Below are 22,602 nucleotides of genomic sequence, written 5' to 3' on the forward strand. Positions count from 1 at the left end.
CATCTACTTCGCGCTGGGTCCCTCCTCCATCGCAGCCCGCCTTCCGCTCGCGGCGCGGGGGCGGGGATGGAGTGAGATAGGCCGAGGGGCGGAGCCGCATGTCGCCCAAGGCCCAAGCCAATCCGGGCTCTCCCCGCCCCTGACCCTGCTCGCCCCGCCCCTCGGCGGAGCAGGTGTCCCGCCCCAGACCCTGCGCGCGCCGGGGGCGTAAGGCGTTTGTCTTGCTTGGGCTGTGCTCCCAGCAGAGCGGTAGGGTACGGGCTTCGTGGTATACACAGGGTCGATACCCTGGCGCCTCCGATTGGCGCTTCACTGCAGGAAGACCTCAGGATATTTGCACCAGAGCTCCTCATTTTAGAGGAAAGGTTTGAATCTAGGAACTGAAGTTTGGGGACTATCATCTACTTAGTTTTCCATCCAGGCACTGTGCCACTTAACAGCCCAGCTGCCCCAGAACTCCTCCTCCTCTAAAAAACTCATCTTCGCGAAAATGAACATTTGTTTTATTAAGAACTTTACGTAGAATCAAGCATGAAGTACCAATTTTCAAAACTTGGAATATGGTATGGAACCAGAGAATCTCAGAACTCCGTAGGACGCAATGGGTCGTGTACTGTAACCTCCTATTTCATTATGTTTCAAACTCTTTGTGGTAAAAGACCCGCTTTGTTTTTCAAAGCCATCCCAGATGGGTACTTTTGTAATATACAATAAAAATAAATTACTAGAAAAATGAAATAAAATGCAAAAGGCATACAAGCCCCAATTTTTTTTATTAGCTTCAACAGATGATACTCTGCCAAACTGCTGTAAAAACTTACTTTAGGGGCTTCCCTGGTGGCTCAGTGGCTGGGAGTCCGCCTGCCGATGCAGGGGACACGGGTTTGTGCCCTGGTCCGGGAGGATCCCACATGCCGCGGAGCGGCTGGGCCTGTGAGCCATGGCCGCTGAGCCTGCACGTCCAGAGCCTGTGCTCCGCAACGGGAGAGGCCACAGCAGTGAGAGGACCGCGTACCGCAAAAAAAAAAAAAAAAAAAAAAAATTACTTTAGGTTTCTGGATTATTGTGGACTGGTAACAATGTGACCATCACCAGTCCCGGTCCACACTAAGGAATACTGCGCATCATGTATCAAACTCTGTGGAACACGCTTTATTTCACAGCCTCTTTCAAAATTTTAGTTATTTATAAACAGCAATGATCTCTGAAAGATATGACTGAGATCATTTATATTGGCTTTTGAATACCCTAGAGGTTTTGATTAATTTGGTATCAGTTAAGTATGAGATAAATCCTATACCAATAAAATTAGACTGAAAGAATAAATGTGATTATTAAAGATTTGATTCCTAAATTATCAATTCTTCTTTATTATTTAGGTGAAACACAGCTACTATCCTTAATCCCACTTTCAATTATTCTAAGAGGCCACAATTTAATAATATTTTCTCAGTCTTGGGGTAAAATTAACCCCATGTTGGGCTGCACCCTGCAGTCTTGCAATCCTTGCAACTGCCCAGTCGCTAGACCAAAGAAAGAACCAGAAGTCAGCTACAGAGACATCAATGATTTATTGCACAGGGAACCTTACAAGTCAGAGGCAATGATCCTGGAGTGACACCCCACTGTGTATGGCCAACAGCAGGCAGGACAAGGCAGCAATCTTCGCTACACAGTAGAGGAGAAGGTTATCAGTAATAGGGGATTTGACATCAAAAGAGCTCCTTGGTTGCCAGGGGGACTGCTGGAAGGTCTTGTTCTTTGGTTTAGCAACCATTGCAAGGGCCAGATTTTCTTGTTGATGATCAAACATACTGGAGTCATTCTGGTCCTCGGGCTAGAACAATAGTTAGCTGGGGGGTGGGCTGATCATAGAGGTAGTTACTAATTAAACTTTGTGCTTAGGAGAAGGAGGCAGTCATGTGCATAAGGTAAGGGTGAGGCAGGGCCAGGTAGGGCAGGGCTGTACAGAGAGCAAGAGAGAGGCCATCTTATAAGGCCTGACGGTACACCCCAAACTTTAGAATCTAGACCCAAAGTCTCCTTTTAGAGTGTCTTAGAGCTCTGAGATGACTTGTAAAACGAATAAGAGAGGGGACACAAGTGTTGTGTGGCTATCCTATGAAAAACTCTTTCCTACAAATAAGGTGAAGATGCAGCATCTTCACAATCTAAGGGTGACAACCAGTGTAGGACTGACTGTGACTTAAGGGAAGGCCTGAAGACTTCAGAGCAAGACCAGCCGTCTCTCCTTCCATCATGATGTCCATCCAAGCCATGTGAGGAGACCTTGGTCTCCTCTTCCTTCTTTCAAATAAAGTTGCTACTTTCAAGGTTCTGCAACCTTTGAAAGACAGGCTGAACTGCTAGAGGTGCCAGAGAGACAAGGAGAATAGAACTCTGTTGATGACAGATATTTAATTTTGTATTTTAAAAATATTTTATCACATGTAGGATACTGCTCAGTAAGAGTCATACTGCATTTTTATTTACAAGTAAATGTAATTTTTTTTATCATCTCAAACTAGTCACCTTGAGTTTGTATTGTTCATGGACTATTTTCCTGGAAATACCAGAAGGAAACATGGTGCACAGTGATCCCATTTATCCCAATCCTTGGCCCCATGATTGGAAGAGTAAATGTAGCCACTTTACCTTTGACTGTCTGTTCGCTACTTCATATAATAAATCTGCCTTTACCCTAAACCCTGAAACTGATCTCTGATTTCTTTTATCGTGCCTGAAATAGCTCTTAGGTAGATAAAGATGAGTAAAGTTATCTTTAGCCTCCATAACAGAGCTCTGTTCTGGGCCCTTATAATTCTCTCCAGAACTAACTTCCCTCTGGTTTGCAAACAGGGGCAAAAGAACAGCTGCCAGTGGGGTCATGTGACTTTTCTTGTAGATATCTTTCATCTCTTTTTTTCTTCAAATCACTATACAACCAGCCTGGTTCAAAACTACTTTGAGTGGGATTTTACCCATTTCATTAGATAGTAAAAGGTCATCTGTTGCTTATGCATAAGAAGCTATTGTTCTGGAGGACTCAAGGACCAGAGGATGTTATAAGTGTATACATTACTTTTTCAAATACAAATGAGTATAAAGTTATAAATGGAGATATATCAGTTTTCTAGTTCTTAGCACTTGAAAAATGCAGTGCCCTTCAAGTTGTTAGTTCAAATGTAAAAGAGCAGACGTAATCTCCGTCCTCAGTAACGAATTATATTTTCAGATATATGCATAATATGTATCTATGGCTTATCACGTATGGACGCAAATGTATCACTCATGTCTACCTTTAAACTTAGGCAATAGTTGTTGAGAATAGAATTGTACCTCTTTGAGCATCTCTGCTCAAATAAATAAACAGGAACTGTTTATTTGTACCTCTTTGAGCATCTCTGCTCAAATAAATAAACAGGAACTCTGTTCCTGTTTATTTTTTTTTCTCCTTCACCCCCAATACCCCACTCTCACTACACAGATACTTGAACACCTGGCCTTCAGTCCTGGAATCAAACCAGACACTCTGGTGGTCAGAGTGTACATTCATGAGTCCTCTGGTTATTCTCTGGGAATTTATATCCATTCCCTTACCTACTATGGCTGTCACTGAAAAAAAAATAAGTTCATATTACTCAGATTATTAAAAGTATAAATGTATTCTTCAGGGACCAGGTAAGACGTATGTTGTTTTGGGTGGTTCCATCCTACTCTCTATTATGAAGACTGAGTCTGTATTCTGGTTGTTCATAGTTTTTTGTTGCTCTTTGTATGCGTGAGCGGTCTTGAGACAGACGATATTTGGATTTAGAAGGGATTTCTGTGTATCAAACAAGACAACTTTGTAACAACAATAATAAAGGATCCCTAATTCTGGACTAGATTCCCTGGAACTGGACCAATGTGAAAACATAAAATCCCACTCTCTAGTATGTTTGGATATGCCAGGGACCAAAGTAATTTTCTTCCAATAAACAATCAACTAATATATGCGAGGCCTACGTAAATAACCCTCTGTCGGATAACCCTCAACAAACAGGTATCCCCACCACATACACCCCTTAACTGTGTCCCCACCTCCCATCACTTCTCCAAAAAGGATGTAAGGGAGTAAGGAGTTACGGGTAATAAAACCCAGAAACAGTGCTATTTTCACAGAAAAAAGGATCCGTCAGTAGCATATTTCTTTAATCATCGTTATTTACAATTTATCATCTGACAGACTTACAGAGAATAAATAAAGAAAAGACAATATACAATTGGTATATCTCATTTCTTTTTCTAATACAGAGAATTTTTATGCATTCTATTTTGGAATGACTAAGATAGTTTTAAGCAAAAATTAAATCAGTTTGCTATTTACCCCTTGACAAGACACATCATCCTCCAAAGCCTGCAGAATAAAGCCCAGATGTTTCCTCCTCATAGGAAGAGTGCACCACATTGCTTCAGAAAGTCAATCCTCAGAAAAAATTCCCAGACAACGGGGTAGAAGAATAGGATATCATGAATAGTAAAGGACATAAAATGAATAGGCTAGATTACAAACTCTTGGTGCGTTTGTAGGAATCCACTCAACTTTCAATTATTTCCAAACCTCTTTTCAAGAAAACAGTTTTTCACTGCAAGTGATTACCTATCCCTTTGGGCTTTCCCTTGAGTCTCTTTGCAAATTCCTTTACATGCAGTTGTGAATGTGGGTAAGCATGGGCTAGCTTGGGACTCCCATCTTTCTCCTTTGCAGGCCCGTGAAGTTGTTGACAAGGTGTTTGCAAGAGAAACTAAAAATCTTGTTCCAAAAGAGCTGGGTTTGGGGCCAGGGTCGCTCCCTGCTCTTGATGGGGTGCCATGGAGAGAAGTACCTTGCATTTCTGTCTAAATACCTCAAAGGATAAGACATTTCCATAGATCAATTTCACCATCAGTAAACCTAGAAATGGAGGATGTAACTTACAGGTACAAGTCTGGGCACTTTTTCCTCTTTCCTCCTTTGAAAATAAACCCTCTACATTAGAGCAAAGCAATTTTCCCTAAATTCACCCCAGTTATGCCGGATGACAAGTGTCTGCTTCTACCTTTTATTCATTCAAAAAACAACATTCGGCAAATATTTGTGGTGTGCTCGCTATGTGCTAGGAACTTTACAGGACATGGGGTATACAGAGGTGAACTCACGTAGAATCTTGTGACCCTTAAACAGGGCAGCTTAAACATGCCATCATAAAACTCAAAGCTGTAATCCACAAAAACCAGAGTTTCAACTCCCCTGTCCCCTCCAAACCTCTGGGCTACAGCTGCAACCTACAGGTTGCAGCTGTATTTGCATTTCATTTGGTCCAATGTGGTTGCTATTCCATTTAAGAATAGACTTTCAGGCAAATGAAACTTCTCTACTCTTCTGAGAATAGTGTTTTGCTACTCACTAGGGGTCTCTACCCTTGTACTCTATTCCTTCCAAAAGCTCTCCCTGGTGCCATTAAGGAAGTACCACCTTAACTCTTGACCAAAATTCTGATTTATTCTAAAGTCCTCTCCTTGCCATCATACAAATCCTACTCGTAGGAACCGCAGAAACCACCTATAATTAATTTCCTTCTATCCTAGCTAGTGAGCTGTGGGTCTTACTGTCCTTTGTGTTGCCTGATTTTTCTAAGCCGTTCTTGGAATGTTTCAGATGCTGAACAGCCAAACTAGTCAGAAAATGTGGAAACAGTCTAGGTAGGATATTGCTTGTTGATAAAGGAACAGATTAATTTTGTTATATTCTCTTTAGGATTTTATAGAATTGTATCCAGACAATGTCTTTCCTGATGCAACCAAGAAGACCAGGTTACAAATCAGCAAGGGTTAAAACTATCCAGAAATGAAATGTGTACATGTGAAGAACTGGTGAACTCTGAGTAAGGTCTGTAGTTTAGTTAATAGTATTATACCAATGTCAATTTTCTGGTTTTGAAACTGGACTATGGTTATGTAAAATGTTATCAATTGGAAAGCCTGGTGTTAGGGAAAGGCCACTCTGTACTATTTTCTTGGGAGTCTTAAAGCATTTCAAAATAACAAATTGAAAAAAAAAAAAGGATACAGCAACTAAACAAATTACCCACCATGGTCTGAGCCAAGCAATGTAGCTAATTGTAGCAGAGAACTCAAAATGCCAGAAATCCAATAAACATTAACCATTCCAGTCTCTTTCCATCTCAATTTAGCATTCCAAGACATTTACCAAGTGGAAAAGACATTCATCTGTTTCTATAAAAATGTTAAATTTTAATTCAGAAGGAAATTCCAGCATAGATCTGGATCTGTGTCTTCCAGAAACCTACCATATGCACTGCCAGAGGTCAGAGGTCTTACTGAAAAGACTAAGATGGCAAATTCCAGGTCTATAAACTCAATGTAGGATCAAAGCCTTCCTACCTCTATACTGGGAGTAATTTAAGCCTTAACTGTAATTTTCTTCATTTTTGGGGTATATTTGGGCAAAACAGATGCTATTCTGTTTTAGACTATTTCCTTGGAACATCTTCATCTCTTTCCCCTTCTTCAGTTCTCCTTTACTCAAAACATACGGCTTAGCCCCACATCATGGCTTTCTTGTAGGAAGTCTGGATGAGACTAGAAAAACACATGGTTCCAACATGGCATGTACCTCTTTGTGCAGATATCAAACAAGATTCAGTCTAGTTTAACTTAAGCCTGTTGTTCCAATGTTTCCCTGTGGCCTTTCTAGGCACAACAGTGATGAGCATTATTTAAAATGGATTTCATTCACAGAAGCAAAGAAGGGAACACAAAGCCTCTTGAGCTAACATAAATTCCCCATCTCTTGGTCTTCATTTCCAAAGCAGCACTGGGAAAGCCATGTCCTGTTCAGACAAAAAGTTGATTTCTTCTCACCACCATTAAACCCCAGGACCTGAGGTGGTCTAGAACACACGTATTCAAACTGCCTCCCTCTCCCACTTCCTGTGAGATGAAAAGGTCATTCCCTGGTGGTTGCTTGTGTGTTTTTAGGTTCATGCTGGGCTGCCCTTTTCTTAAATCTCTGAAAAGCTCCCTTCCATGTCATACTCTGCACCTGACTTTTCATTTTTTAAATAAATACTTTTATAATCTCTATCATCCAGAATTGCTTCTCTCTCCATATACATCTATCTTTTATCTTCAACACACTTACTTTCTGTCCTCTCTCGGCTCTCTCTTCAGAGAGATCTGCTTTCATGCTTCAGAATGGATTCTCAGCAGCACCCCCTGTGTCTATCTTGCTTGCCCTGACCTCCCCCATCCTTCTCACGCACTCTCCATTATCCTTTATTATGTAGTCTTCTTTCTAACTCCCACGTGCCTGGTCCAGTCACATGCACGTTCATTTATTCATCCTTTGCTCCATTTCCATACAATGCCCTTTGTCATATAGTCTTATACACTTGCAAGCGATCTTTCCATTGCATTAAAACCACTTTTCCCCCTCGGGGGCCTCTTTCTACTCCAGATCTTTTCTGAGCACGTATGTGTCTGGACAGCACATCAAGATTTGGACTTAGCTATTAGCACATTCACCAGCAAAAGTATACATTTAAATCTGAATACCCCAAAACCACAATCTGGACATAAAATATTTCACATATATCATGAAGAGGATAACTTCCTAGAAAGGTAACAAGGCCCCACAGTTTCTCATCCCTTTTCCTATCTCCTTTTCTACATAGTTCCTCGCTTCATTCTTCCAATTTGGATTCCAGCTACCTTTAAAGTCTACATACTAAGCCTTCGCCATTGCGCTCTGTTGGGTCTCTCAGATTTGTGCTGCTAAACTCGATGGGTCTGACTAAGGGAGAAGTTAAAACTGTATCTGTAGTACCAAAGCCTTAGCACCAGAAAATGGTGCCTTCCTCATCTCAGAAAAAGATAACTGTACCTGACAATACATATTTGCCAGCTACTTGAAATAGATTACCTCTATGACTCAAGGCCAGAAAAATCCAGACATACTAAATTCATTTTAAATATGATTTTTTATGGGATCATGAAATGCAGTGTATTGACGCAGAATTGTAAAAAGAAGTAAGTGGAGAGATATAAGGCGAAGGAAGGGGAAATTATGTCTTTCCTCTTGCCACATAGGAAGTCATGGCCTGGTCTGGATGTACTCCTGCCAGAAGTACGTGGATAAAGGAGAATAAGCTACAGGCCCCGATTTCAAGTCCCTATGATTCTACTGAAATGGAATGATTAACGTGCCAACTTGACTGGGACATGTGGCACTCAGATTAAACATTATTTCTGGGTGTTTCTGTGAGGGTGTTTCTGGATGAGATTAGCATTTGAGTTGGTGAATTGAGTAAGGCAGATTGCCCTCTCCAATGTGGGTGGGCATCATCCAAACCAATGAAGCCCTGAATAGAAGAAAAAAGTAAGGGGGAGTTTGCCCTCTCTGCCTGACTGCTTGAGCTGACACATCAGTCTTCTCCTGCCCTCAACTGGGACTTATACCATTGGCCTTCTGGTTCTCAGAACTACAGCACCAGCAGCTTTCCTGGATCTCCAGATTGCAGATGTCAGATTGTGGGACTTCTCAGCCTCCATAATTGTGTAAGCCAATCCCCCAATTCCATATACATATATAGCCTGTTAGTTCTGTTCCTCTGGAGAACTCTGAATAATACATGAAGTTAACACTGATCTTGGGAATGTAGAGAGTGTGGCAGGCCCCAAGTATAAAAGAACATGTCTGGCCCTGCATATATCAGATGAGATAATGTATGTGGTACACTACATGGTAAACTTTAAAGCACTGAACAAATGACAGGTGTTACTATTACTACTATTATAGTGGCTTCCCTACATGATCTCTTTTGCTGACCACGATCTTCAGAGAAGGAGATGATCAGATAACTGAGTCTGCATCAACTGTAGATCCAGTTATCCAATGAGCACTGAACGTATCACAACTGGAAGAGACTTCAAGACCATCTCATCTAACTTGTTCCAATAAAGAAACAAAAGTCCAGAGAAGCAAAGTGACTTGTCCAAGATGATACACTTGGCTTGAGGCAGAAATAGGGTCACAGCTCCCAAACTGATGTTCTCTCCAAAGTTAGTCCTGGGAGACACTGAAGACCAGACTCACAAGACAACCATGGGGAAAGGGTGTTTTCTAGGGGAAGGAAGATGACCCGCAAAATGAACCTTGGGGATTGGGGATTTATGCTTCTGCTGTGGCCTGGAGCAACGCTGAAGGCTGGACAGGGGGAAACACTCAAGTTCCTGAGAGACTGTGTAGAAGGTGGGCTGGGTGAAGGCAACAGAAGCAGACCCAAGGGGTCAGGTCTATTTCTTCTAAGTTTGGGAAGCTTATATTGCGATCTTTTCTTGTTTCTCCTCAGAGGGAATTGAGGGTTCTCTTTCCCTGTTTCCTACTGAATCTGAGGATCTGTGGAGTGTGAAAGCTCAGAATCTGTTCTGAGGGGACTCTTATTTGACAGTGTTATCAGTATCCATGGATTCTGAAGCCAGAACCTCAAACTTTCTTTTTCTGCTGGTCATACCATCTCCAAGGCAAGAGCGTGAACACCAAGCAACAGCAGCGAATGACTCCTCCACGCTCAACCTGCTCCTCTCAAGGGACTCCTAGGGTTAAAAGGACATTAAACATCATCTCCCACAACCACTTATGTTTGAAACCCTATTGACAAGAGGACAGTGACAAAGGACTCCCCATCTCTGGAGGCAGCCCATTCATCCTTGCATGTTCTACCTCTGGTTATGTTTTCCCTAGTAAGGAGTGGAAATCAATCTCCCTGTAACTTCCCCTCATTGGTCCTCAGTCAACCCTTTGGGAGCGCTCAGAACATATCTATTCCCTATTGTGCATGGCCTTCAGATTTATGCCTGAGAAATTCAATCACCAGCCCTTGGGTTCCATTTGGTATTCATCCATTAAAAGAGTTGGAAAATTTGGAGAAGATAAACCAAAAGGCCTAGGATCAAGATATCAAAAAACAACAGTTTGTACCGACTCAAAATCAGGCTGTCATGAAAACACACACCTGAAAATGTCTGAACAAGACAAGAGGAGGACCCTCTACAGAAATGAATATCACATCTGTTACCTGTCCTCCACAGGTCTCTTTCCCTGTGTCCATTCTCTATTCAAGAATATTTCCATGCACGAGGCTTTTTTTTGTTTTTGTTTTTGTTTTGCAAATGACGATTCCTGTTCATATAGCCTTGCAGTAGATATTCTTTCCTATGTACATCCTCTGTATCTCCTATGCATATAGATCTCAACCGTGATCCCTGACCATGAACAAACAAAACACCCATTCAAAGAAGGTGGGTTTTTTCAAGCATGTTAACATCTACTTTGCCAGGAGAGGAAAATGCAGAGTTCAGGACATGTCTACAGGCCGAATTAGGAAATTAAACCATTGGTGACTAGTTACTGAATACCATTTCATCAGATTCTCCACACTTACCAAGTATTTTCCCTAAGTCTAATCTCACGTTTCCTAAGACATTACTACTCTTCAAGTGTTTTCTTTCTGAAACCATTTTTTTTAAAAAGATGACATGGAAAACATATTGTAGAATCTGCACATTCATAAACACAAGCATATTTAACCTTTATAAATTATCTCAATTATCTAGCCTTTGTTATCCAACTTTTTTAGTATATCAAGTAAGATTCTTTACTAGATTTTATCTGCCCTATTCTGCCCTAGGCTTTTTTTTTTTCTTTTTTAGTTCTTTAATGTAAAAAAAGTATATATGTGTCGGGGTAGAGAGTGGGGGAGTGGAGTGGAGGGAGACGAGGGACAGAAAGAGATAAAGGCAAACAAGCCTCTGTCTCTCAGGTCCATTCAATGTCCAAATGGAGTGGCTTAGGCGTGGGTGAGTGGTAGGTCTTGTGAGGAGGACCTGTTGCCAGGCATTGACAGCATCACTCGTCCCCTTGCTGAAGAAGCAGAAGGTGGATTTCCTGGAATGAGGGACGGTGCTTGGTGTCTCTTCTCCAGCAGCTGAGCATCAGCTTATACACAGAGTCAGGGCAAATGGCAGGCTGGGGGAGGTAAGTCTTTGGAAAGAAAAATGAACAAAAAATGAGACTATTAAGAAGAGCGCAGAGAAAGGAAGAGCAGTTGCATCATAGTATGATTTGCCCACTCCCCATTTTCTTGGACTTGGAAAGTGAAATGAGTGGGGTGTCTATTCTTCCTATTCATGAGGATTCTAAATCCCATCAGTCCCTTTTCCATTCCTTTTGTCTTTTCCAGTTCTCTGGAGCAGAATTTCCTGATGGGCCATCCTGTGGTCCCTACCATCATGCAAAAGATGAAACTGAAGCAAGAAGACATCTTAGACTGGAAAGCAAGTGATTAGAACACCAAACCTCTATTTATAGCCTAGCCACAATGAGATTTATTCTGATTGAGCCAATCATGGCAAAAGGGCAGAAAGTATACTAGCTGCCTCAGCTCCTTTATTGGAATAAAACCCTAGTCACTGAGATGTGGGATATATCCATGTAGCTCCTAACCATAACCTTCTCTGTGCTCCCTCTCTCCTGTACTGGCCCAGGGAGAGAAGATTGGACTTCTTCCTTACATTATTCACCAATATTTGTACATTTACCCCCTCTACAGCCCTGCCCTGAATTCCAGCCTAGAGTTGTATTTGGCTCTACTCCCAAAGAACCAGTTACTGACTGCTTCCACCAGCAAGATGCCACTCTACTGACTCCAGGTCATCTTCTGTTTGCCTGTAATCTGTTGCTGTCATTTCCTTACCTATGTTTTTTAACACCTTGGTATATTGACATATTCCTAAAGCAAACCTAAATTTCTCAAGCTCTTTGAAACATGGGTCCAACATTTGCAGCTGGTAAATCATTAACTATTTCCATCTTGCCTTCTCCCACACCAACACCAGCTTATGTCATGCATCATAGGATCATAACGAAGCTCTATCTTTAATTTTTTGAGGAACCTCCACACTGTTTTCCACAGAGGCTGCACCAATTTACATTCCCAGCAACAGGGCATGAGGGTTCCCTTTTCTCCACATCCTCACTAGCACTTGTTGTTTCTTGTCTTTTTGATAACAGCCACTCTAAAGTTGTGAGATGATATCTTATGATGGTTTTGAGCATTCATTTTTTTAAATTTAAACTTTAGTTATTTATTCATTTATTTATCCATTCATTCATTTATTTATTTTTGGCTGCATTGGGTCTTCGTTGCTGTGTATGGGCTTTTCTCTAGTGGCGAGCGGGGTCTACTCTTCGTTGTGGTGCGTGGGCTTCTCATTGTGGTGGCTTCTCTTGTTGTGGAGCATGGGCTCTAGGCATGCGGGCTTCAGTAGTTGTAGCTCGCGGGCTCTAGAGCACAGGCTCAGTAGTTGTGGCGCACGGGCTTAGTTGCTCCGCGGCATGTGGGATCTTCCCAGACCAGGGCATGAACTTGTGTCCCCTGCACTGGCAGGTGGATTCTTAACCATTGCACCACCAGGGAAGTCCCAGTTTTTAATTATTTAATTCCATTTAGACCATGAGCTTTTAAGAAAAGTGCTGTCTGAGAATTCTTTACAGTTTGTAAAAATAAATTGAAAACAAAAATGTCAAATACATTTTAAAATTATTGAAATTATTGTTATAGACTTCCAATTGAATACAAAAGATTTAAGCTTTGCGTAAGCTGTGAGCCCTAAGTATAAGATTCTTTCTAGAATTTGTGCTACTGAAAAGTTTTCTTCTGCATTATATCTGCTATGTTCAACAAGTTGGTGACATTGTGCCATGTGAAAACAAATTAGATCACACATGTGTAGTCTAGAGACCATAAAATCCATCTAGCAGCTGATAGTGTTGAGAAATTACCATCCTTAATTCTAATGTCAAACTTTTAAAATTTGAATACTGAAATTTTAATAAAATTTAAAGTAATTAAATTTTGTAAATTGTAATAAAATACAAATTTAATAAATTATGTTTAGTAAGTCCATATGTTAAATTAAATAAACTTTTATCAAAAATTTATAAACTTATAGATGAGAAGCTTACTAGCATATAATGGTAATATTTGGCTTTGGCCTTGGCTTCAGTCAAATATTTGACTTTACTATTCAAATGCAAAGCAGACAGTGGACATGAAGTGGGGGGAGGGGAAGCATGCCTTTCTTGCCTGAATGTTTGATAGTTCAATTTTGCTTCGTGTAATTTTTTTTTTTCCATGTGGGATTTCAGTCACTGAATAATAAGAGGAGGGAAACTGAAAGGTTTAAAATATTCCTCCCTTTGCCTACAATTCTAGGATGTACTCAAGTTAGAATCATTATGATAATAAAATTACACTTTCTAATTGAATGCACCGCCTTTAATTGGCCACAAGAATCTAGTAGGTCAACCAGGTGGCCACGATGTGCTACTAGTCCAGGAGAAAAAACATTTTTCCTTGTTCTACTCTCTTATCCATGCACACCGGAGTAAATCTGCCCTTTGCCAAGGTAAGAAGGCAATTACTCCATAATCGAGATAGATAATTTAGATCTCCTGCTACCAGAATATCTACAGAGTATCAAGATAAAATTCTAGGACCCCTCCTTCCTATTTTTAAGCTGCATATTGTACAATCTCTAGTCATTCCCTTATCTTTTGCTTGCTTTGATCCATTTAAGCCACAGAGGATCTACTTTTAATCTTCTGCAAGAGCCTTCTCCCTCTCCTCAACTGTTATCATCTTCCTGCCTGAGATGCCACACTCCAAGTGTGTGCTGTAGCCAGGCCACTCTGGGGTTTCAGTGCTCCCACCACCAGCAAGCTTTCAATCCCACGTCTCACAGGAACTTTAAACACTGAGTCATCCAAAGGAAACTTGTAGTATCTTAACTAGGAATTGGGGCCCTTGTAAGCTAAGAAGCCCAGCTTTTCCTGAGTCCTGAGATGCCACAGCAGCTGGGCCCAGAGGTGCCTTCCAAGAACAGCAAGGCCAGGATGTACCTGAAGGTCTCTGGACATGTAGGTCAAGAAACATTTCTAGACAGTCCAAACCAGATTTTTAACGAATGCTAATAAATCCCTCATTCACTTTTAAGCTTACGTTTTTGTTCCTATGTTTCTCAACCAGGAAGACAAACCATAGAGCCTAGACCAGGAAATAGATCAAACATGAGAGATAGGATTTTATTTTCTGGTATCTTTGAGTTGGGGAGCAGCCTGAGGGGACCCCTCATGTTCTCCAATGACCAACGGGTTGACACATGGATAAAGCAGAGTGTATGGATGCCTAGGGAGGACCTTGGTCTTTCACATCACCTGGATAATTAGTGACAAAAGTTCTTGGTCTTTTACATTAGCTGGATAATTAGTGACACACAACTATGATCCAGGTAGCCCATCTTCCAGCTCAGACCTATCCTGTTAAGTCAGAACTTTTCTTTCTCTCTCCTTCAAGAGCACCCAAGGCCACATCTCTCCAACCCCAACAGTTCTCACCTGCCTCCCTTGGTCTCGGAAGAACTCTCCAGTATTCTCGATGACCTGTTCATCTGACAGCTGGGAATAGGGCTGTTCCTGGCAGAAGGTGAAGGTCTCCCACAGAGTCACTCCGAAGGCCCACACATCACTTGCTGTGGTGAATTTGCCCTGTTTAAATAAGAGAAAGAATAATCTGTGCATAACAAGAGCTGATTAGGTTTTCATAATCTGGAGTTTTGCCACTTTTACAACCCAGGGCAAGGAATACTGGGACTGCCAAGATACTCATGGGCGATCTGGAAACAACAATAGGAAGTTGTCTCGATGCCAAGCTACAGGCCCTTTTCTCACCCTCAGGATCTCTGCTGAGGTATACTTCTCTTGGAGATGAGATCCAAGGGCTGAAAAGGATGCAGCCGTAAGCTATCTGGCTCTTCCAGTGCATGTTAGAAGGTCAAACTCTAGGATCTAGGGTAGCCTTGGAGAAATGCCCAGGGGAAAGGCAAAATTAGAATGGGAAGCAATTGTTTCTATGTGAGAGATACGGAAATCTAGTGTAAATGCCCCTAGTAGTCCTTGTTCAATAATCGTCACAGCCTTGAAGGATAGACTAACGAGTGACAGCAATGAGATTCAGATGCAATCAGCAGGTATTAAATACTTGCATATGTTCTATTCAATAAATACAGTGCTGACATAGATGATATTATTTATCCTTATTTTTCAGATCAGAAAGGTGAGACAAGAGGTTTACTAAAATTCCCTGGTTAACGAGACCATTAATAATGGAAAAACTGAGATTTGGACCAAAACCCTCTGAATCTTGGTCTAATAATCTTTTACAACACCACACAATACCTTTAAAGGGAGCAAAGCTTAATAATCGCATTAGAAATGAGTAAAATATGTGATTCGTCTATATAGATGATAAAGATCTTTATAAGGATTTACATAAAATGGTATATATCACAGCATCATTTATAATCGAAGGAAATTGGAAAGTACTTAAATATCAAATTATAGTGACATTATTAAATTATAGGATATATCCACACAATAGAATATTATGCAGCAATTAAAATCATGTTTTTGAAGAATATTTACTGCCAGTGAGAGAGAATTGTATGTGCATAGTATCGTCCCAATACGTAAAATAATTATATATATAATACATATATTCAGAGAAATACATGTATAGAAAAAATCCTCAAAGGAAATACACTAAAATATTAATATTAATAGTGGTTATCTTGGTGAGAGGAAGGGGATAACTATACATTTCTTATTTCAACATTAATTATGAACCCTATAAGATATGAACAAGAAACAAACAGATTAATAATAAATTAACAAAACTAGATTGCTATCAGGCTTTTCTCCACAATATTAAATGACAAAAGACAAAATTACACATTCACAGCATTGTAGGAAGTAAAAGTTTAAAGTCTAATAATTCTATAAATCAGCTAAGTGGTATAAAATCAACAGTAAATTGTCCCAAATACGCATGGTCAGAAGATATATTTCTAAGAGGCGTTTGAAAAAAACGTATTCACTTGTGGTCCAGAATACCAAGAGCTGGATAAAAATTATAAAGCAAAGAATGAGGACCTTAAAAAGTAAATGGTGAAAATCATTAAAATACAAATATAGAGATCCATCTAAATAATTAATTAGAAACATGGTTATGAAATTAATACAGAAGAAAAATATTTTGTGTGGATAACAGTTCTTCAAATGACAAGATTTTAATACTCTAAATTAATTAAGATCAGTCAGTAGGTGGAAAGGGTAGAGATGAAAAAAATGGTACTAAATCTCTTCTCATTATGGGTATATTTTTAACCTTTTCCTCCATACTTTCTACGGTAAGCATGTTATATTTTATCAGCAGAAACAGGCAAGTGTTAAAAATAGTAATTAGTACACAAAGTAAATCATATCAAGTCAGAGAAAATATCAAAGTCTATTTATTGTCTGCCTCCTGCTGTCTCAGGTGCACCCCTACACACCGTCTGCATCTGCCTACGTGCCAGCTGCTACGGCAGAGCTCAGAAACACAGGAAACTCACCAGCAAGATGCTCTCCCAAGACATCCAGCGGATCGGGAGTACTGCCCGGCCCTGGATTCGGTAGTAGTCACCGCTGTACAGGTTTCTGCTCATCCCAAAGTCAGCTATCTTGATGGTATAGTTCTTACCCACTAAGCAGTTTCGTGTGGCCAGATCTCGATGAACAAAATTAAGCGAGGAAAGGTACTTCATGCCAGATGCAATCTGGGTAGCCATAAACTTCAGGTTGGCATAACTGAGGAAATATAAAGGAAGAGAGAAAGTAGCCTCTGGAAAGAAGAAGCTGTGAAAGGTACACACCCTATAGTTGGTACCAACAAACTGGGGTTCCAACCTCAACATCCCTTCTCTATTCTTTATGAATCTCTTTGCTTTCCCCTAAAGGGCAGCTGCTTTATTATTCCCTGCATACTAACCTCCCCAACCATTCCAGAACAATGATGAACTTTAAGGCTCACTGCTCCCCACTTCAGATCCCAGCTTAGTCTCATGAACACAGGGAAGAGACAGAAGACCCGGCGTATTTACCTGACAGTGGGTACGTTGCTGAAGGAAGAACTGGGGGGCTCGTGGCGGGAAAGAAACTGATTGAGATCTCCATTCTCCATGTACTCAGTGATCATGCAGAGAGGATCGTCAGTGATACACACAGCTAAGAGACGGATGATGTTTGGGTCCTTGAGCCGGGACATGATCTTTATCTCCTTAAGAAAATCATTCCTTTGGAGGACAGAGACATAGATAAACCCAGAGGTTGCCAGAGTTAGGATCAAGAGGGCAAAGAAGACACAGCAAAGTCTAGTCCTAACCATTATACTGAGTCTTGTTTCCCTTTGGATAACCTTTGAGAGAACAGAGAAATTGGTACCTGGAAACTGTCTCATTCTACTCATCCTGGAATGCGATGTGCCCTTATTCAACTATAATTTGGCGGGGGGAACATGGACCATGAGGAACATGGACCATGACATTCACATGTGCATCCCTAGTATCCAACAGAAGGCCTGCCCCATAGAAAGTGATTAATATTTGCTAAATCAAATATATGTTGCTAAAAACTAGTCTTAAAAATAAAACCTTCAACTGAAAGGCATATCTTAAGTGCACTGGGGTCTTTACCTTTTTTAAAGCCATGAAGGGACTTCCCTGGTGGTGCAGTGGTTAAGAAGCTGCCTGCAAACGCAGAGGGCACGGGTTCGAGCCCTGGTCCGGGAAGATCCCGCATGCCGCGGAGCAACTAAGCCTGTGCGCCACAACTACTGAGCCTGCGTTCTAGAGCCCGCAAGCCACAACTACTGAGCCTGTGTGACACAACTACTGAAGCCTGCACTCCAGAGCCCGTGCTCCACAACAAGAGAAGCCACCACAACAAGAAGTGCGCTCACTGCAGCGAAGAGTAGCCCCTGCTCACCACAAATAGAGAAAGCCCACGTGCAGCAGCAAAGACCCAATGCAGCACCCCCCAAAAGAGAAAAACAAAAAAAAAGCCATGGAGTCACTCTATAAGTAAAGTGAAGGCACTTTTTATAAAGTGAATAACCACCCTCTGGTTTAATCTGATAATTTTTTATTTTCTCATACTGGTTTCTTTTAATGCAGGGTGCACCAGCAGTCAGTCACAACACATATTTAGTAGCCTGTTCAAAACAGCTGTTTAAAGTTCACAGTGGTAATGCAGCATCATTTCAAAAGAAGTACTCACTTGGCCAAAACTAATAATTGTTTGAATAGATGGTGACAACCACCCTTGAGTCACAAAGTGGGCTATAACCTTCCAAGTAGCAATATTTGGGTTAGTGAGACTAGCCCACATTCTCAAAACTATTGAAGCAGACCTGTTATAAGTCTCCTGTGAGTTTCCTAGGAATCCTGGACTGGAAGTCATACTATGTCAATATAAAATCCTTGAAATCAGTGTGGTCCTGATACAACACCTCTCCTCTTTCATTACCCCTTCAATCTCAAACCCAGCCGGGGGGGGTCCATGGCTTGGGAGAGCTCAGAGCCTAAGCCATCCATCACTGCTAAATTGGAGTGGGCACAGGTGGGACACCAAACGTCACCAAAAAAAACAATGGGCAAAGGCTTTGTCACATCCCATAGTTTTTTTCTTTCATTTTGCCACCTTCTCCAATCACGTGCTAAGATTAATATCAGGAATATTCTATCTCTCTATGGGACCCAGAGGATGTCCCTTTTCACTCATACTAGTATCCTTAAATTGAAATTCTTGCAGTTAAAATTCCAAAACCTCCACAGTTCTGTTCCCTTGCCTTTCTTTCTTCTTCATGCCATATCCTTTCAATTGCAAGACTTTTAATAAAACCCTAACACCATTTTTGGAATTTATGATAATTTAAGGAATAGGGATCATAAACTTTCTCTAAATTTGAATATCAGTGAGACACATCAAGCCAACACAAATGGGGAAATACATATGTTACCCAGATGTGCAGATTTCTCTGAGACACATACAACCAGCTTTCAACCAGCATGCCTCTCTGGGTGAGGATTAACTCACCATTACTGTAATGGAAAGGCTGTCAGACAACGCAGTGTGGCTGGAAACTGCAATTTATGTAGTAAAGGATCCAAGAGATTATTAGCCAGTTTGGAAAACTGCTAAAGGACTGTGGATCCTTTTGCTTTGAGGTCCATGGATACTTTTCCAAGTAGAGGTAGCTTCTCATTTGGGGGGTTGCTGGACATAGAAGAAAAGGAGCATAAAAGAGAAAAAAGAGGATGAGAAAGTAAATAGAGAAGTGGGGGGAAAAAGGAGAATGGGAGAAACTTAGCAAGAAAGATGTGTGTGATTGTGAAAAGTCTGCAAGGGGAGGTAATGACATTCAGGCGTGTCTGTGTATAATGATTGAAGAGGTACGTATTCAGTCTTTAGTGTGTGTTGGGGTGTACAGTGCTGTGCAAAGGGGGTTAGGAAGTGAATGTGTAGCATACCCAACAGAAAATGTACATTTGTTTTTGAGAGAGATGAGAATGAAGCTGAAGACTACTGAGCCATCAGAAAAATAAAGCACAACAATGGAAATGTGAGGTAGCTCACAGCCCTTCCCATCTCAAAAGCAACAAATTACTCAGAAGTTTCCAGGAGGGTTCCTGATCCTGAAGATGAAACACATAAAGGAAAATTTAAAATGCAGACCACAGACCTGGCATTCTTGTTGGCGTCTGCTCGGAGCATTTTCACGGCCACCAGGACAGGCTGGTTGGCACTGACATCTAGGGCAAAATCTTTGTCTTTGAATTTTTCCATTCCCTCCACTTCACAGAGATGAACCTAGACAAAAGTCATCTAGTCTCAGCATCATCATTTCTCCTGAAGATGTCTCAGTACTCTTGCTGGGCATTTCCTGGAGATAAACTAACTCTTACAACTCAGGCAAAATAATCAAAAAGACCAGTAAGAAGATACGTGCAACACATCTTTGACTCAAATAACTGATTTAAGAAAATGGTAAGGTACCCAGCTAAGTGATATGTTACTGCTTTATAAAAGAAATACATTGATTGGAACATTAACTATGTGAATGAATCTATAACATGGTATTTTATTAAAGCATAGCCCACTATAAAATGTCATTCGGTATAAATACTTGAACTTTGATTCAAGGAAGTTTAGTTACAGGATCGTGCAAAACATAAGGCAATTTCTTCTCTAAGGTAAGCCCTTAGTATGGGATTAGCATTATCGGGAACCTCTAGGCATTAGTAACTGTATAACAAGCCTGTGTTTTCAACCCAGGAGACAGAATGAGTGTATATAACACCACAGACAGATGCCGTGGACCCTTCTACCTCCACCACCACCAAACCTAACCAAGGTTAAAGCACGCCACCCATGCTGGAAACCAATAACATATTCTTATGAAACCAAATTACATTTGGAATTTAGATGGTGGTGTTGAAGAGCTTCTATTGCCACTTAAATCATTGCTTTGAATTCTCAGAAGGCTCATGTGACTGATGTAAGAGTGAAAAGTCAAATATTACATGCATCACTCTGAGGGCAATTGAGAAGTGTGTTCCTCCTTATCTTGGTTAGTGATTCATTCCCTAGTGGTTGGTTCTGGGACCAAAGGCAGGGGCGAGGTTGTTTTCTGACCATTTTACATGTAACTCCAATTAAAAGGGAAAAAACAAAGTGGCTATCCAATAGCAGGATGTTCTTGGACAGTTTATAAAAGATGATCACATCTTATGGGTCCCCACCCTTTGTAACCTGTTGTAAAAATTTTTGAAAATATTGAACGTTTTTCAGAATATCTAAGTCTAGTGACTTTCCTGCTTTAAAAACTCTTATATAGAAATCAGAATTCCCAGGATTTCCACAGCTGTTTGACAAAGATGAGGCTGACCAATACTAGTCTTCTAGAGAACAATGCAAGGAGAGACAAGTGGAGGAGACATTTGGTGTGAATCCACTTTGGATGGGACAGTTTGCTCTACTGACCATTTTTATTCAACCACTTCCTTTGAACGACCAAGGACTGGAGGCCCCACTCAAAGAATCAGCTCACCTCCCCAAACTGGCCTTCTCCCAGCTTCTCCTTGAAAGTTAAGAGTTTCCTGGGGAACTCTTCCACAGCCACATCTTTCCCCGAGAGCAGGTCCATGGTAATGGCAGGCACGGAGTAGGTGTTGCCTCCAGTCACCCCCTGGAGGTTCACAATGTCAGCCTCTGCATAGTGGGGCACACCCTCAGGCCCACTGGGCTGGACTGGCTTCACAATGCCACTGCAGCCTGCGAAGACAAGGACAATGAGTCTCGTTCCAAGGGGCCTCTTTGGAGATATCTTCAAGAAAGGAAATATGAGAGGAGAGCTAAAACATGCCCCCAAGACAGCCTAACCTAGGCCATGACATTCTTACTTGGAGAATGGTTCCTCTGGAGGTTCTTTCTCGTGGCCTCCAGAATGTAGGCACCATTTTATCTCTTATCTTCGCCTCATAACTACGTGATCATTAATAACCTCCTTGGTTAATCTTGTGGAATTGTGGTGAAGCTCCAGGAAGGCTCGCTATACTAGTTAGGGTAGGAGTATTAAAGTTTTAGGATTTAATGGCATATTTCCTTACTTTTAAGATATAGTCGCTGATTTTAATAACCTATTTCAGGGATTAAAAACTGTGATTAAATTTATATGATCTAGCTTAAGACACATCCTAACTTAAAAAAATATTAAAATATGAGGGGGGATGTTTTAGACTTCAGAAAGTAGGTAGATCACTTTGCTACAGCCTAGGAAATAAATTACATCCCTATTCTTGCTGTCTCTGTAAAATTCCCGTAGTTCAATACGCTCCTTCAATGTTTGCTATCCACTGAGTGGTAAATACACATTAGTTTCCTCTCTTCCTTTGGAAGGACTCCCTTGAAAAGCCTCTGCTCTCATGGTTAGTCCTGCTACTTCTCCAGTCAGCTCTCCCCTGAACACCATCAGTCCTCTTCCACTGACTGGGGTCACTCCTCGGATGCTGACATTATGGACAGAAAAGCTGCTCTGAGCCTCAGCGATGACCCCAGCATCCCCTCTGATGTCACTCTGCAGCTCTTTTTAAAAGACACTGGAATGTGAATCAATTGGCACCATTTTACCGAAGCAACGCTTTATTGAGAAAAGACAAGAAATATTTGCTCTCATAATAAAATCTTGTATTAGTCAAGTAAATTTTCACCAAAGAGAAATGAACAAAAGTTAAATAACTCAATTATCTAGGTGACTAAAACCTGGGGATTCTAGGATCTCTTTAGCTTCGTTGTTTTTTCTCCAAGTGAAATTCTAGTCCTGAATTTACCCCTATTGCTGTTTGATGTTGGGCGAGTACCTTAACTGGGCCTTCTCACTTTCCTCCTATAAAAAATGAGAAGGTTGGACTAGTTGGACTGTTTAGGTTCTTCTGGTGTTAATGCCTTAGGAACGCATTTTATTTATTTTTCTTCTTCTGACATGTGGGTCCCTCCAAACATTTGCTACGTGCAGTAGCAAAGGAGAGATGTCCAGATTCAATTAGGAGCAGCAGTAGACCAAA

The 22,602-nt window shown here is 41.0% G+C and overlaps 1 protein-coding gene across 3 annotated transcripts in view; it reads right to left on the minus strand.

Annotated features, from left to right (window-relative positions):
* Positions 1-4,177: 4,177 nt before the first annotated feature.
* The window catches only part of DDR2 (discoidin domain receptor tyrosine kinase 2), a 160,750-nt gene continuing 142,325 nt past the window's right edge, over positions 4,178-22,602 (minus strand). For all 3 annotated transcript variants that reach the window (XM_033855804.2, XM_033855797.2, XM_019931981.3), the window contains 6 exons: positions 21,090-21,313; positions 19,722-19,849; positions 17,083-17,274; positions 16,555-16,789; positions 14,501-14,650; positions 4,178-11,086 (listed from right to left, as the gene is read on the minus strand). In XM_033855804.2, coding sequence (XP_033711695.1) covers positions 10,952-11,086; positions 14,501-14,650; positions 16,555-16,789; positions 17,083-17,274; positions 19,722-19,849; positions 21,090-21,313 — 1,064 coding nt within the window. In that variant the 3' untranslated portion in view covers positions 4,178-10,951. The remainder of the gene's footprint in view (positions 11,087-14,500; positions 14,651-16,554; positions 16,790-17,082; positions 17,275-19,721; positions 19,850-21,089; positions 21,314-22,602) is intronic.

The sequence above is a fragment of the Tursiops truncatus genome, chromosome 1, assembly GCF_011762595.2.
Source record: "Tursiops truncatus isolate mTurTru1 chromosome 1, mTurTru1.mat.Y, whole genome shotgun sequence".
Classification (NCBI taxonomy): domain Eukaryota; kingdom Metazoa; phylum Chordata; class Mammalia; order Artiodactyla; family Delphinidae; genus Tursiops; species Tursiops truncatus.